Source organism: Xylocopa sonorina, chromosome 8, assembly GCF_050948175.1.
Source record: "Xylocopa sonorina isolate GNS202 chromosome 8, iyXylSono1_principal, whole genome shotgun sequence".
NCBI classification, from domain to species: Eukaryota; Metazoa; Arthropoda; class Insecta; order Hymenoptera; family Apidae; genus Xylocopa; species Xylocopa sonorina.
In genome coordinates this window covers 13461980-13476337 of record NC_135200.1, presented here as the reverse complement: position 1 = coordinate 13476337, position 14358 = coordinate 13461980, and the positions used below count along the sequence as shown (strand labels likewise).

The following is a 14358-nucleotide window of genomic DNA, read 5'->3' as shown; positions in this document are numbered from 1 at the left end:
TATATATATATATATATATATATATATATATATTATCCGTCTTTTAATTTCATGACGAACGTTCCTCGTTGCAAGTTTTCGTCGCGCGTCGTCTGTACCTGGTACCTGGTGGATGCGAATTTGGGCTGGTTCGAGGACGAAAAGTTTTTTATAGGCAATGGATTTCCACGGTCGTTCAGCGAATATCATTATTTTATAATTGCACTGTAGCATGTAGTTTGCGTTTTATATTATTTTTTAATTCGGCGAAAATGAATGAAAAGTTGATTGTACGCGCGGTAAGACTAGCGATTGTACATAAATTGTTGTTAGATGCGTTTCAAGAATGAAAAAGAAGAGAAGAATCGACGGTTTACGGACACGTACTCTACCACTACCGGAAGCTTTACTGGGGCCAAGAAATCTGTTGGTGAACGTCACCGGATCATGTCATCGAGGGATGAAATGTGTATTGTAAATGTAGTTTGACCATCGTCGTCGTGGTCGTAGTCGTCGTAAGATCTATTTATAAGAATTTCAATGTTCGGAACACACCAAGTACAAAATAACACAAGCAGATCTCAAACGTTTCGAAATAATTGCGTTCGATCTTTTCTAATTTCGTATCATGGTTAAGGCATGGAACTCGTTATACGAATGCGTACGCGATGTATCGAAGATGCAGGTAACGGTAACGCGATACGTTTGAAACAAAACTATATTTAAATATGTAAAGTATCGGAAAAAAAGTATCGTAGAATACAAAGGTAGAAGAGTTCCGATTAGGCGTAATACATAATTCGTTTTGGCGGGAGCAATAATCGGATCGCGTAGTTACTACCTTCCTCCTCTGCCTCGTCCGCCGCGACTGAAACCACCTCTACCACGACCGGCGACCTTCCCCTTGGGCGGCGGAGACTTTGGTCTGAGCGCTTCGATGCGTTCAGTGCAACCGGTGGTGATTTGATTATTGGCGAAGTAGCTGGTGTAGAGGTCCGCGTTGAAGTTGGTGTTGGTCAGCTCGGGGCCAACGGTGAGCCAACCTGGTCGGATAGTGCTATCTCGGCCGAATAAATGCAACCTATACAGGGTGAGTGATCGGATTAGCCTCCGATAACTCTGTTATTATATTATTATTATATTAATATTATTCGTGTCTGCCTTACCGTCGCCTGCCGAGACAAAAGTGTTCGATTATGTGAAATATCTCGACCGGTTTTTCAATCGAACCGTACTCGGGCTCCTCCGATATGATTAGGTCGATATCGACGTTGGCGTGAATAAAATCTCCGTCCGTCGATCGTCTGACCGTTCCCTTGATGCCCATCAGACAGTGCTCTTTCGTCCTCTGAAGAACGGCTTTACTGTCCAGATTCTTACTGTGCCCCGGATTATCGATGTTGGTGCGAATCCAGCATATGTCTTCGCATCGTCTGAAACCCCATTTCCGAAGACAAAAACGTCCCATATCTAATCCGTCGCTACTACCGCACCAGAGAAATACGAAGCTTCGATTGGCCGCCACTTCCCCGATATCTAATTCCATTATCTACGAAGTTGTTTTTAATGCGCGGGTTGCGAACATCCGCGCGTCTCTCTCTCTCTCTCTCTCTCTCTAGCCATTTACTCACCTGATCCCAATTCCATAGCTGTACGTTTGTAGCTCCGCAGGTACGCTGATACTCCTCTAACGGTGGTTCGATTAAAATCACGTCAAACTTGCAATTGAGCTCTTTCAAATTGTACGCGAGCAAGTCTGTTTTTAGGTACATTGGCGGAGTCGCGGTTTCTGCGATCAAATCGTCCTTCAATTTGATTAGCTCTCTTAATTTCGGATATTCTTCGAATCTGTCCGCCAGACCCACGTCCCTGATAAAATTCTGCGGTCGCTGACCCGTGTCGATAAAGTGTTGACAGTAATCGTTGTGCGGATTCGACGATTGCGTGCCCTTTGGATGAAAACAATAGCCATCGTTACAGCTTACTCGCGACGAATGTAAAAAAGAGAAGGCTCACCTTTAAAAACGTCGACGAATCTTTGTAGACGATCTCGTCCGTTGGAATTGCCTCGTTCTTTGAATCTTTCACACCGTTCTCCGATTTTTCCGTTATCGATTTCAATCTCTTTTTCTGCGTGTCCTCGATATCCGTCCCAAGAATCTGTCGCAGCTCGTCTACGCTCGCGACACCCAACTACGTGCAGAAAGGAAGAAGAGACAAGAAAATACCAATTTGTGTATCTTTTGGAAATTCGCTCTTGAGATAGGGAGAGAGAGAGAGAGAGAGCGCGCATAACCTCAACAGCGCAACATGTAACATCTCACCGTTTGGGCCAGTAATTTCTTGCGTTTTTGCGAACGTTCACGAAGCGTTTGAAGCATTTTTCATCGATGATCTCTTCCGTTCGAACTGATCGATCAACTTTTCAATTCGAGTTCAATTCGTAAAAATTTCACCATTCGACATAAGTTCTCGCAGCAAAAACAAAACAACGGGACTCATACGCGCGCGCCATCTTGGAATTGAGAGAATTTCCGTGGTTGGCCGAACGGTTGGTGCCGCGTGAGCGACCTCTCGCGGGATTTCGCGCAACGATTACGAACCTACCACCATGAGTATCCACTCGTATGTTTACTCAGTGCCGGTTTACACGCATACTTGGGCTTACTTTGGAGCGGCATTTGAAAGTTGTTCGTTTTTTGGGAAATTCTCTGTTTATTTGTAGCATACGGTAATGAAAGACTGTAGCGGGGTGAGCGGTGGGAGGTTTGGCTCGAAGCTCGAGCGAAAGTTATCGCGCGTTGGGCGCACCGTGAAAGCGTAACTCGGGGAAATAAAATAGGCGAGATAACGCGCGGGTATCGTGGTGGTACTCATTGAGTAACACGCGGAACGTTTCACGATCGACTCGGTCGGCTTTGAAATCGACGCGCCGATTAGACTCGGATCCAGGTAAGATGGGCGAACGATGTCTGAATCCTGGTGGTCCGAAGACCGATTGGTGGGGATCGATGTCGTCGATCGATGTTGTCGAGTAGAGGAGAGAAAAGGGGTCGGTAGAGGATTCTCCCTGGGCGCAGTCTTTCGCGGTGGTGTCCAGGTAACGGTTGCCGGAAGCAGGCGTCGAGAAGATCGTACCGGGTCGGTCGCGTCGCTTCCTCGTTGTTCACCTCGTCGTCGTCGTCGTCGTCGTCGTCGTCGTCGGTCGGTGCGGTTGGATTCGTTCGAACGTGAATCGTGATTTCGTGCGAGGAACGCGGCGCCTAGTCGAGATTCTTCGCGCGATCTTGTTCGTTTCGGCCTAACGCCAAGATATTCGGTAAGTAAGTAGTAGGGTGGGCGCGCGTGACGTTCGAGACGCGCGCGCGTCCTGCTCGCGCGGACAGGATTGGAAAATAGAAAATTGAAAGTGGTCGTGGGGTGAAATTTGTTCCGGGGATATGGGAATTCGACCGGGAGAAAGGATGCATTGTGTTTTGAAGAGGAGGGTGAGGGGGCGGGGGGGTAATCGACGCGGCATGAGTCACGTAGACGCGAGTAACGAATCGACGAAAACAATTTTTTGCGCGCGTTCGCTGACACATGCCGGCGTTGGAGCGAGAAGAAAGCGTTCGCGAAGGGAAAGGTAAATGACAGAGGTGGTCTCGCGACTCGAGTCGGGGTGTAGAAAAACCGAGTCGAGTGAATCGTCGGACCGGCCTACCGCCGCTCCGATTGGTCGATCGCTCGAGCCTCTTCCACGAAATCCGTCTCGAATTCCGAGAAATTGCCCGTGGCCGCGGTACCGCTCACCGGCATCCCTTTAGCGGTCTCGCTCTCGCTCGTCGCGGTCCCACTCGCACCGCGCTGCCAACCGATCTACTACGCTCCTGTTGGCCCTGGACGTATTGGCTCGCGACTACCCACGCAAATCGAACAACGGACCGCGCGATACGTAAACGGTAAATGGGGATTATATCGAATCGATGCGTCCACCACCTTCTTCGAACATTTCCTTCTCCTTACCTCGCTCTACTTTAACTTCTCTTTGCCTGACTCGTTCTCTTCTCCACAGGTACAAGAAAAGTTCGAGTCCTCTGGGTGGAGAAGAATTTGGACTAGAAAATGAGACCCGACGAGGTGATACAAAACGAGAGAAGAGCGGCGGAGACGATGTCCGAAACGTCGGAGGGCACGGTCACGACCAGCGTTTCCGGTAAATCTGGCTTCGAGAGTCGCGAAGAGTTGCGCGACATCGCGGCCGTGCTTGGCATCAACAATCAAGACGACCTGCACCAGGAGAGATTTCGGGTCGATCGGCGGAAATTGGAGCAAATGCTTCTGGGTGAGTAGGAACGTATATTTCGATATGCCGCGCGCCTCGATTTAAATATACGGATCATCTGTTTGTAAACGGAATTACAGATTAGGCGCGTTTATTTTCATCCACGATCTACCGAGCAATTCCTACTGGTATTTACCATTCCGTATCGAGTAAATACGATCGACGAGTTTATATATCCTCTACTCGCTCGTCGTAGGTAGACGTCCGCGCTCTACGGCCGAAATAATCGACGATTTTATTCATCGATCGATCGGAGCGTTTTCGCGGGCGAAAAGAAAAGAGGAGAGAGGTCGTTGTACCCTAACGGTACACTTTTCTTTGTTTACAGGTGATAACGATGTGCCGAAGCCAGCGGACACATTCTTTCATAACGTAAGTCGCGTTGTCGAACCACGAATCCTCCCCCTCGATAATCGATCGATCATTTATTTATTATCGACGATTGCCGCGTCCGTTTCCGCGAGGATCGTTGCAATGGTTTCGAGAAGAGAATACGTAACGCGCACGTTACGCGCTTATCCTTATCGTTGACACGTTGCGTAAAAGGGGATCTGGGAATTGTACACCGTTCGATTATTTATAGAACGGGTTTCGATCCGATTGCTACGCAGATCTACGTTAGTTGGTCGTTGGAAACGTGGAAAACGGTGCTTTAGGTATATTTCCAATGGAATATTTGTATCTCGATCAGTTGTTATCGCGTTTTCGCTACCGTTGCGGCACGTGACGGGTGTTTATCGCATCGCTATTTCTCTCTCTCTCTCTTTCTCTCTCTCTCTCTCTCTCTCTCTCTCTCCCCCTCTCTGTCAGTGATTCCGCGGGAAAACGTACGACGACGTTGCGTTACGTTTGCAGATGATCGTAGAGCGGATCGAGTCAACATCAGGCAGAGCGCGACACGTTGCTTCCGTGCGATGCGTCGCCGTAGAAACTGGCCAGTTGTCTCGGACTGTAAAAAAGGGGCAAGAATAGGCGGAAATAGCGGTTAAACGAGCAGCGAGGGTGGAATTGAGCCGTGGCTCGCGAGCGAAATGTAGGTATACGTCTACACACGTATGTACATAGATCGATGTGGTATCCCGGTTTCGCGTAGATTCACGCGAGGCGATTCCACCGACCGTGAAATTTTCCGGCCTTGTTACTTCCACGTATTCGTCTGTGCCCGTTTAGTCGTAACTGGGATAGAGAGAACGCGTAGTCGAAGTTTGACAGGTGTATCGTATCGTTGATCGAGAGCGGGTGCAAGGAACTACCTGTTCTCTTGGAATCGGCGATGGTGGTAGTGGCGGCGGTGGTGGTGGCGGCGGCGGCGGCGGCGGCGGTGGGCTACTGCTGGTCGGCGTCTAGTCGCGGAGAGCGTTACTCGGTAGGTAGATATAGTAGTTGGCCGAATGGTAGAATATATACGAAGAAGGCGGTCAGCAACGTGACGGCGCGGCGTGGCGCGGTTCGACTCGACTCGACTCGACTCGACTACGACTACGAGTGGGAGGCGGTTCACCGAGCCGTCCCGTTACATTATCCGCTGTTAGTCAGTCAGTCGTGCCAGCGATCCGGACGCGGTAAAAACGGGACGTGTCCGTTGAAAAGCGTTGCTCGCGTTATACTCGTACTCGACAGTCGTAGGTCCTCGTCGTCGCGTCGCGTCGCGTCGCGGTGAAAGCCGGTGTTGCGCGAGACCCGCGCCGCCCCTCGTCTCGTCTTCCTGGTTGCGGTTTTAAACAGGACTGGGAGATTGTGCGCCGGTCGGTGACTGTGCGCGGAGAAAAGTGTACGCGAGCCAAGCCCGTTTCCAGCGCGGGTAGGCCGGTAGTGCCGCGAGTGAAAGGAAACCTTCGAAAGAATCCTGTGGATAACGTTTCGTGGCAAAAACCGCGAACCAGAAATCGGCTGGTGGTTACCTGGCATGAAGTGAACGGATTACGCGATAGGAGACGTTCCACGGTTCTCGATGATCGATCGCGCGGCAGTGAAAGTACGTCACCCGAACCAATCGCCCCCGTCTTCCTCTCTCTCTCTCTCTCTCTCTCTTCTCTCTCTCTCGTTCGAGATTCGATTATGCTTGGTTATCGCCGGCGAAATAATGTTTGAATTCGGGCATTCTCGTTAGATCGCGATTTCACATCGGCGTTGATTCATCGACGATTCGCGGTGGCCAACTTCGAACGGCGTACGAATCAGGATCGATACCGATCGAAACAACACCACCACCACCATCGATCATTGACCACCACCACCGCCACCGCAACCGCCGCCACCACCACCACCACCACCACCACCACCACCGCCACCACCAGCACCACTACCACCACCACTACTACCAGTCGACAACGATGACCGTGGTAATGTTCAATGTTCGAACGTGTCAGCGATTCCGATAAATTAGCCGAGATTTGGTGATTTTCTGCTGGTGACCGTGCGCAAATCTGTCGGATAGGATTGCCAATTGGAAGGGATTAAATTTTCATTGAATCATTCGATTGCAGGTTATGGAGGAAACAAACACCTTCGTTACGTGGCCGTCTCGGCTGAAGATCGGAGCAAAGTCGAAGAAAGGTAAGACCGCGCGTGCGCGCGAGTCCCTCTACGTTCTACGAAACGCGCATTCGCCGCGGCCGCGGCCGCGCGCTCGATCATCGTTCGACGAACCTGGATCCTCGCTTCGAAACCTCGATCGAATCGAACGAGATCCGATAGAAAGTACGTGCCGCGAGTCAAACACCCGGAAACGATGCGATGCGCCGCGCCGCGCCGCGCCGCGCCGCGTCGCGCCACGCTGCTGAGCCCCTACCAGCTAAGCACATACTTGCACACCGCCTAACTTAGGTTCGCTGACTCTCCCTCGACCTTCGGGGATACCAATCGTTTCTCTTTCCGCGTCTCTCCTTCTCGTTCTCTCCTCGTAACGTAGCCTCGCTAATTAGACCGCATTCATTAATCGAAAGTGATTACGAAACCCGCGACTGGCTCGGTAGCGCGTGTCGACGAGCTAAAATGCAACCGAGCAACGAGCAACTTTAATTTCCCGTCGAAGCTAGTGGCCGCGACCAAATTCGACTGATTCGGTGACCTTTCCTACCGGCTCGATCGCCGTGGAAACTTTTCGGTGATTCATCCCTTCCTCGTGATCCGAACAGCTGTTCGCTGTCTATTCTCCCCCTCCTCCTCCTCCTCCTCTTCTTTCGTTTCTCCTTCGCACCGAAGAAGAAACCCGTCGCGCGCGACGAATCGCGTAATCCGGTATAAATAGGCTGTCACTGTCTTTTCTACCGCCCACTCGAGGAGAAAACTCGCGTTTCCCGGCGTAGATAGCACGAAAACATGTCTCCTAATTTATCATTTAATAACTATTGCGACGCGGAACCAGTTATTCTACTTTCGAGTTTTGAAAAGGTTGAACGCGCGAGGTCGCTCGCATATCCGTATCCGCATGTCCTGTCCCGACGATGGACGATTGGTTTAGTCGGATTATGGTGAGCATTTGACGAGGGAAAATGTAAGCTGGCATTTAATAGGTTAGAGGAGAAGGCGCGCACGCACGCACGCACGCACGCACGCACTCGCGACGGAGATTCGCAATCTATTTCTGGGTCACCGTTTCGATTCGGACCGAGAGTTTTCTCCTCTTAGCAACTGGCTTGATCGCTTTTCCTCTCTCTCTCTCCCTCGCTCTCCGTGTTCCTGCTATTTTTAAGCGAATTCGTCGACGGGTATCGATCTCTCGGGAAACGACTCGTTTCCACGTAACGAACGAGCCGTTGTTCTCGATGCTCTCGCGACAACGTGCGTCGAGTTGCCGCGACACGAGAGAGGAACGCGGCGTATAATAATGCTATGCGTACACCATGTGGAATAAACGGCGCACCTAGTTTCATCTCGGGATAGATCTCGAGCCGCTCGAAAGGATATAACGCATCGTTGTGTTGTTGCATAATTCGGTTGCTCGGTGTTTTGCAGATCCACACATAAAGGTCGCGGGTCGACCAGATGACGTGCGAGCTGCGAAGGAGAAGATAATGGAAATTTTGGACACGAGGGTAAGCAACGGCGTCCTTTCTTTTCTCTTCTCTTCTCTTCTCTCTATTTCTCTTTGTCTTCTTCTCCTTCCTCGCGGATCGTTCGATATTTTTTTGCCGCTCTCCTGCGCCGTTTCGTTCGAACTGGTCGAACGGAAAATAGCGATAAGAGCGCGCGATCGCGCGATGTTGTCGTGAACGATTTGCTGCTTTTTACCGAGACGTTACGTCACTAACGAGGACCGAGATTAGCGGTGACCTCGTCGAATCTTTCCTCTCCTCCGTTATCCAGGTAATCCGTCGAACGATAAACAGCGAGAGGAGAGATTGGTCGCGGTCGCGCGGCCGCTGAACGCGAAAAAAGGGCGCGGTGGAAAGGGATTCTATTTATATAAGCGAATTCTGCTCGGCGAGAAAGCGAGACGTCGCGGTCGCGTCGAATTTTCTTGCCGCCGCGTACCGTTATCTGGTGATCACGCGAGCCGCAGTCGCGACAATCTGTTTCCTAACAACCCTGCGCTTCTTCCACGATTCCAGCAAAGTAACCGAGTAACCATGAAGCTGGACGTTAGTTACACCGATCATTCGCACATCATCGGTAAGGGTGGACTAACGATTAAACGGGTGATGGAGGAGACCGGATGTCATATACATTTCCCGGATAGCAATCGGAGCAATCATCAAGAGAAGAGCAATCAGGTGTCGATCGCCGGCGAGATGGAGGGCGTCGAACGGGCTCGGGCTCGCGTCAGGGTAAGCTCTTGTGCTCTACGCGTTTCGTTTCGCTAGCCAAATCGAATCAAATCGATTACTTTCCCTCCCCCCAGAATCTTACGCCTCTGATATTCTCGTTCGAATTGCCGATCATGGGAGCGTCGCAAACAGTCCCGGATTCGACGTCGCCGTACGTCGCGAAAATTCAACAAAAGTACAACGTTCAAGTGATGTTCCGTACGCGACCCAAGTTGCACGCTACTCTGGTCGTGGTTAAGGGCTGCGAATGGGAGGTCTCGCAAGTCAAGGAAGCGACCGTGCTTCTGATTCACTACATGTGCCAAAACTTAGCTGTAAGTATCATCATCGCCGCGGTCCGTGGTCTTCTTACGAGATCGATCGGTCAATCCCGCCTCGTTTCTACAGAGTCAAATACAAGTACAAATGTCGATGGAGATATCACCGCAACATCACAGCATCGTGTTGGGAAAGCAAAGCGGAAACTTGAAGATGATCATGCAACGGACCGGCACTCAGATAATGTTCCCGGATGCCGGGGACCCGAACATATCCAGCTTGAAGAAGAGCAGCGTCACGATCACCGGTGGTATCCACAACGTTTACTTGGCTCGGCAACAGTTGCTGGTAGGTCCTCTCGATCACCGTTCTTCCGTTCTTCCGTTCTTCCGCGTCTCTCGTTATATCCGGTGATCACGCGCCTCTTGTGAATTTTCGTTCAGGGTTCCCTGCCCCTCGTGCTGATGTTCGATCTACCCGAGGACTCGATGTCCTCCGTCGACACCGAGAACATCTCCCAGCTGATGCAATCGTTGGACGTGTTCATAAACGTCAGGCACAAACCGAAACAGAGCACGCTTTCCGTGATCATCAAAGGGATCGAACGGAACGCCAGCAACATTTACGAAGCGAGGAAACAGCTGCTAGGCCTGGACGAGCCCAGGGTGCTCGCCGAGATACCGGCCACTTATCACATACCGAACGCTGCCAGCATCTTTCAAGGGAATAATTCCAGCAACGGTTCCAGTAAGTATCCAGCAGTTTTCATTTCGATCGCGAATCGAAAAATTCGATCGAACATTGATCGTTGTTTCAAGGTCCGAACAACCTGCTCGGCAATCTGTCGGACAGCACGTCGAACGTCTTGACGGTGAACACGCAGAATCCTCCGTACTGCGTCTCACCCGTGCCTCATTCGCCGAATCCGATGGGTCTGTCCCCCCATTGGGGCTTGCCGCCGATACCGTCCATGTTTTCGCCATTGCCGCTTCATCACTCCTACCCTTATCCGCATCTCAATCATCTGTTGACCACGCAGCACGTGATGCACAACAACGCGATACCTCCTCATTCGCACGGTCTACAGAATCACGGTTTCACCGGTATCGGGCAACTTCATCCGAATCTGCCGACCGGTTTCCACAGTATTCACGGACTGAACGGTAATTCGTTGACGGACAGCAAAGAAGGCAGCGGTAAGTTAGTTTATCTCTTTCTAACGAGATTTTCTTCGAAATCCGTTTATTTCGAAATCCATTTCTCGAACGGCAGCTTATTCGTCGTTGAGCAGCGTTTCCAGTTCCCTATCTAGTCCAGCCATCAGTCCTCGCAACATATCGCCGGTAAATCCTACCGAGACCAGTACTAATTTAGGTGAGTAGCAAAGACGATCGCCGTGAGCGTATCGGGCGCCGCCGGGCGTAAACGATTCCGTTTTTCCCCAGATTTATCCAGCATGCTGTCCGATCTCTCGGTAGCGGATCGTCGAGCGCCCGGTTGCGAGAAGAAATCGCTCGAGATGGCCGCGCAACAAAATCTGACGCCGTTCGATTACGAGCAGAAGAAAATGTTGGCGGTAAAAGCGGTCCAGACGAAACCGAGCTCCAACGACTATCGCGTACCTACTTCCGCGTGGTCCGGCTACGGACTCAGTCAATCGATTCCCCCCATAAGTACGACCGACTTGAGCAAGGTGAGCGCGCGACACGCGGATAAATAGAAGAATCCTAGAGAAATTCCGATCGCGATCTGATTTATAGGAGTTGACCACCACGTCCCATCCGTCTGATTTGTGGAAGGAACCAACCACGCCGGTCTACACCAGAGAGATCGAGTTTGGAATCGGCTCTGGTAAAGATCGGGTCGGACAGATCGGCATGAGTTCAAACTACATGGACCACACGCCCACCTCGCACCTGAACAAAATCACCTCGCATCGATACAACGATCTGACCAGCATGCTGACCAGCGTTGGACTCGAGAAATATATTCGTAAGTAGAATCGAGCTATCCGAGCGAGTTTCATCCATCAGACGCGGTGCTTCTTTTCTGTTCGCTAGGCCTGTTCACGTCTCACGAGGTGGACATGGCTACGTTTCCTTCGCTAACAGAGAAAGATCTCTGCGAAATCGGGATTACCGCTTGGGGTGCGAGGCGTAAAATAATGCTGCTAATCGCTGGTACGTAGCCGTCGCCGCGGCGTTCCCGTACCTCCCTTCTCATCCCCCGTTCTCGGTCGATACTTTCAGAAATGAACAAACGAACCAGTCCGTTCTGCGGTAGCGCGGCACCTGGCGCGGAACGCAAAACGACCACCTCAACGAGTTCCTCGTCGATGGAGAAGTGCAATTTGGACACCAAATGGTAACGATTCGTCGAGAACGAACGCGAACGGATTCAGACGGACCAGCGTCGTACTTGAAAGTTCTCGCGTTTCGAGATACTGGAATCACGCGGGCCCCTTCGCCGACTCGACGGTAGGATCGAGATACAATTAGTGTGTTAGTATGCTCCAGGCACCGAAAGAATAGGCGGATGATTCTTTTTGTGGTCGAGGACCGTTTGCACCATTTTCTTTTTTTTTTTTTTCTCTCTCCTCTTCAATTTTTTCCCCCTTTATCCAGAGTCCTCGATTCACCCGGTCGGAAGGTGCCTTAGGTTAAGAAGCTCGTTACTACTTTCGTTCCGTTCACCTTTTCTTTTTTTTTTTTTTCTTTTTTTTTCTACGTTTCTAAGAGTCTTTCTGTCTGTCGCGCGTCCGCGAGACAGTCGAGGAATCGCTTTGTCCGAAGTGTGAAAAACACGATACTCCAAGCATAGTATCGTTCGACGCGTTGCATCGTTGTATGTGCTTTCGTTGTATAACGGTGAAGAGTTCGTGATGTGGTTGAACGATAGGCGTAGAGTATAGCGAGTAAGTAGTTGAGTAAGTAAGTAATAAGTAAGTAAGGAAGTAAGTAAGTAAAGTAAAGTAAAGTAAAGTAAGTTGGTGATAATAACGGTTCGGTTCTCCAAGTGGAACCACGTGGGAAGGGAGCGGAGGTTCGAAAGCCCGGGTTTGTACGGGACGGGCAAAGGGGGATGATGTCCCGTGCGTTCGGCGACTTTTCATCTTAGCGAAGTTAAAATATTTAATCTCGACTAAGCTCGAAATACGGCAGGACGAATTCCGGCTGCTCTTTCGAGTTTTACAAAATAATCAAGTATTTATTATTCAGCCGCGAAAAACGTCGAACGCGCGTCGAGCATTTGCGAACGATGTTTCCCTCCGAGCGAATCGAAGGGGGCGCGATTAACGAGGGACCCTTGAACGTTCGGTTCAGCTGGACGATCGACGCAACGACGCTATCCAAACGATTCTACTTATTTTTCGTTTTCTTCTATTTTCTATTCTAGTTTCTAGTTTTTTTCTTTCATTTTCGTTCCACGTACTCGCATACTTCCGGTCCATTTTCGCGATAGCTGCTCGCTCACGACTGACAATAATATTCATGGTGCGAGCGCGTGTCACGGGACATTTGGTTAAATCGCGATCGAGAGAAACGATCGGCCAGCGATACCCGTTTCTCTTGTCGCTTATCGAGAAACTATTTTCGAGGACATTACCGGCTGCGGAACTTCCCGAATCAATGCCTAACGAGTCGAACGATTTTACCGTTGAAAGTTCTTGACTAAGTCTCTTGTGAAGTCTTTTTAAGCATAAATTATTATTATTTTTCGTGCGGCAGCACAAAATCGCGTGCTTGGAAATGTTCGAATTGTCAGAGAAATTTAACGCATACTATACTATATATACACACATATATATATATATATACATGTTCTTTTCCAGCGTGTATGTACGAGTGTGGGCGCGTGTGTACGTGGTGCGTGTGAATGCTGTCTCTGCGAGCGTCCTTGTTTCTCGTGTTCCTGTTGAACGGTGATCGTTTCTTTGATAAACGAAAGAACCCTCGGTTCGAATATCGTTACTTTTTTGTTTTGTTCGATCGTTGCAACGGTCGGATAATGGAAATTGTACTCTAGCGTGCCTTCGTAACGGAGAATTATCGTGTTTCTTTTTTTTTTTTTTTTTTTTCTTTCACGGTAACGGTGGAACGTCGCGAAGCGTTCGATCGTCGTTTTCGATGAAAAGCTTCATCTATGGCCGTAAGATTCCTCTCGACCGCGAGTCCATTCGTTTCTTGTATGTTTTTTCTCGTTCTCGCGTTGCGCGATATTTTTGTACGATCGACAAGTGCTCGACAACATTTTTTTTTTTTTTTTTTTAAGACAAGTGCGTCACATTGTTCTTCGATGTTCCTATTAAAAGAAAAAACATAAAAACAAAAAAAAGAGAAGAAAAAAATACAGACACACACGCACACACATACATATATATATATATATTTTTTAATACGTGTATGCGTGTGCATATCGCCTAATTTTGCACGATCGTGCGAACCAACTAGCTGTTATGAAAATTAGAATTATGGAAAGAAAGAAAAGCAAAATGTAGGAATGACGATAGGTAAGGACACGACAGCGGGATATCGAACATCTAACTTTCGAACATTACGGTACACGTCCAAGCGATCGTGCGTCCTATATTTCTTCCTTCTTGTACGTTGCCGATCGTATCCCACTCTCTCTCTCTCTCTCTCTCTCTACACTTTTCTAAGCTCTTTCGTACTCTGAAGCTAAAAAGCTTTTCTCTACCAAGGATGGCATTTTCTTTTCCTTCTACTTTCTGTTCGCGCGAAACAAATGGGTGTACGAGACACGTAAAGGAGAAGGGAGGAGAGAGAGAGAGAGAGAGAGAGAAAGGATATCTAAGGTAATTGCAAGTTGAGTCAGATCATTCGATTGACTGGAAAAATCGTTTCCTCCTGTTACATGATTCCATACGCGAAAACTACTAACAACTGGAAAGATTCTGCATTCTGAAAGACACCTTAGATATCGGTGCGATGATCCGAGGGAATCGTATTTTCCGGAAGTCATGAATATTACAAAAATATACCACGTACCGTATTGCTTCGAAACGTA

The 14358-nt window shown here is 49.4% G+C and overlaps 3 protein-coding genes across 9 annotated transcripts in view; 1 reads left to right on the top strand and 2 right to left on the bottom strand.

The window, feature by feature from the left end:
• Positions 1–14358, bottom strand: part of LOC143426444 (uncharacterized) — a 128797-nt gene that overhangs the window by 29801 nt on the left and 84638 nt on the right. The gene's annotated exons all lie outside the window — the stretch shown is intronic.
• Positions 796–2396, bottom strand: Mettl14 (methyltransferase like 14). Its single transcript, XM_076899906.1, has 5 exons — positions 2304–2396; positions 1996–2172; positions 1611–1928; positions 1146–1528; positions 796–1060 (listed from the first exon to the last, which is right to left on the bottom strand). The coding sequence occupies exons 1-5, from the start codon at positions 2358–2360 to the stop codon at positions 817–819; spliced, it is 1179 nt and encodes a 392-aa protein (XP_076756021.1). The 5' UTR covers positions 2361–2396; the 3' UTR covers positions 796–816.
• Bicc (protein bicaudal C) lies at positions 4083–12080 on the top strand. 7 transcript variants are annotated; one of them, XM_076899867.1, is made up of 14 exons: positions 4083–4303; positions 4632–4675; positions 6790–6859; positions 8261–8340; positions 8857–9072; positions 9147–9386; positions 9460–9678; positions 9774–10077; positions 10149–10526; positions 10603–10704; positions 10776–11023; positions 11094–11322; positions 11391–11510; positions 11580–12080. In XM_076899867.1, exons 1-14 carry the CDS (start codon positions 4084–4086, stop codon positions 11696–11698), a joined length of 2589 nt encoding a protein of 862 aa, XP_076755982.1. In that variant the 5' UTR covers position 4083; the 3' UTR covers positions 11699–12080. The 7 variants fall into 7 exon arrangements, with proteins under 7 accessions (XP_076755982.1, XP_076755981.1, XP_076755983.1 ...); XM_076899866.1 differs by having other exon boundaries at positions 11091–11322; positions 11580–12079; XM_076899868.1 differs by lacking the exon at positions 11391–11510 and having other exon boundaries at positions 11091–11322.

Bases quoted from the DNA above. Each gene is read 5' to 3' on its own strand.
- Mettl14 (XM_076899906.1), bottom strand. From the start codon at position 2,360: ATGCTTCAAACGCTTCGTGAACGTTCGCAAAAACGCAAGAAATTACTG. The intron at 1,529-1,610 runs GTGAGTAAATGG...ACAACTTCGTAG, and splicing joins AGCTATGGAATTGGGATCAG to ATAATGGAATTAGATATCGG. The intron at 1,061-1,145 runs GTAAGGCAGACA...CACCCTGTATAG, and splicing joins TTTTGTCTCGGCAGGCGACG to GTTGCATTTATTCGGCCGAG.
- Bicc (XM_076899866.1), top strand. From the start codon at position 4,084: ATGAGACCCGACGAGGTGATACAAAACGAGAGAAGAGCGGCGGAGACG. The intron at 4,676-6,789 runs GTAAGTCGCGTT...ATTCGATTGCAG, and splicing joins CGGACACATTCTTTCATAAC to GTTATGGAGGAAACAAACAC. The intron at 9,387-9,459 runs GTAAGTATCATC...TCGTTTCTACAG, and splicing joins ACATGTGCCAAAACTTAGCT to AGTCAAATACAAGTACAAAT.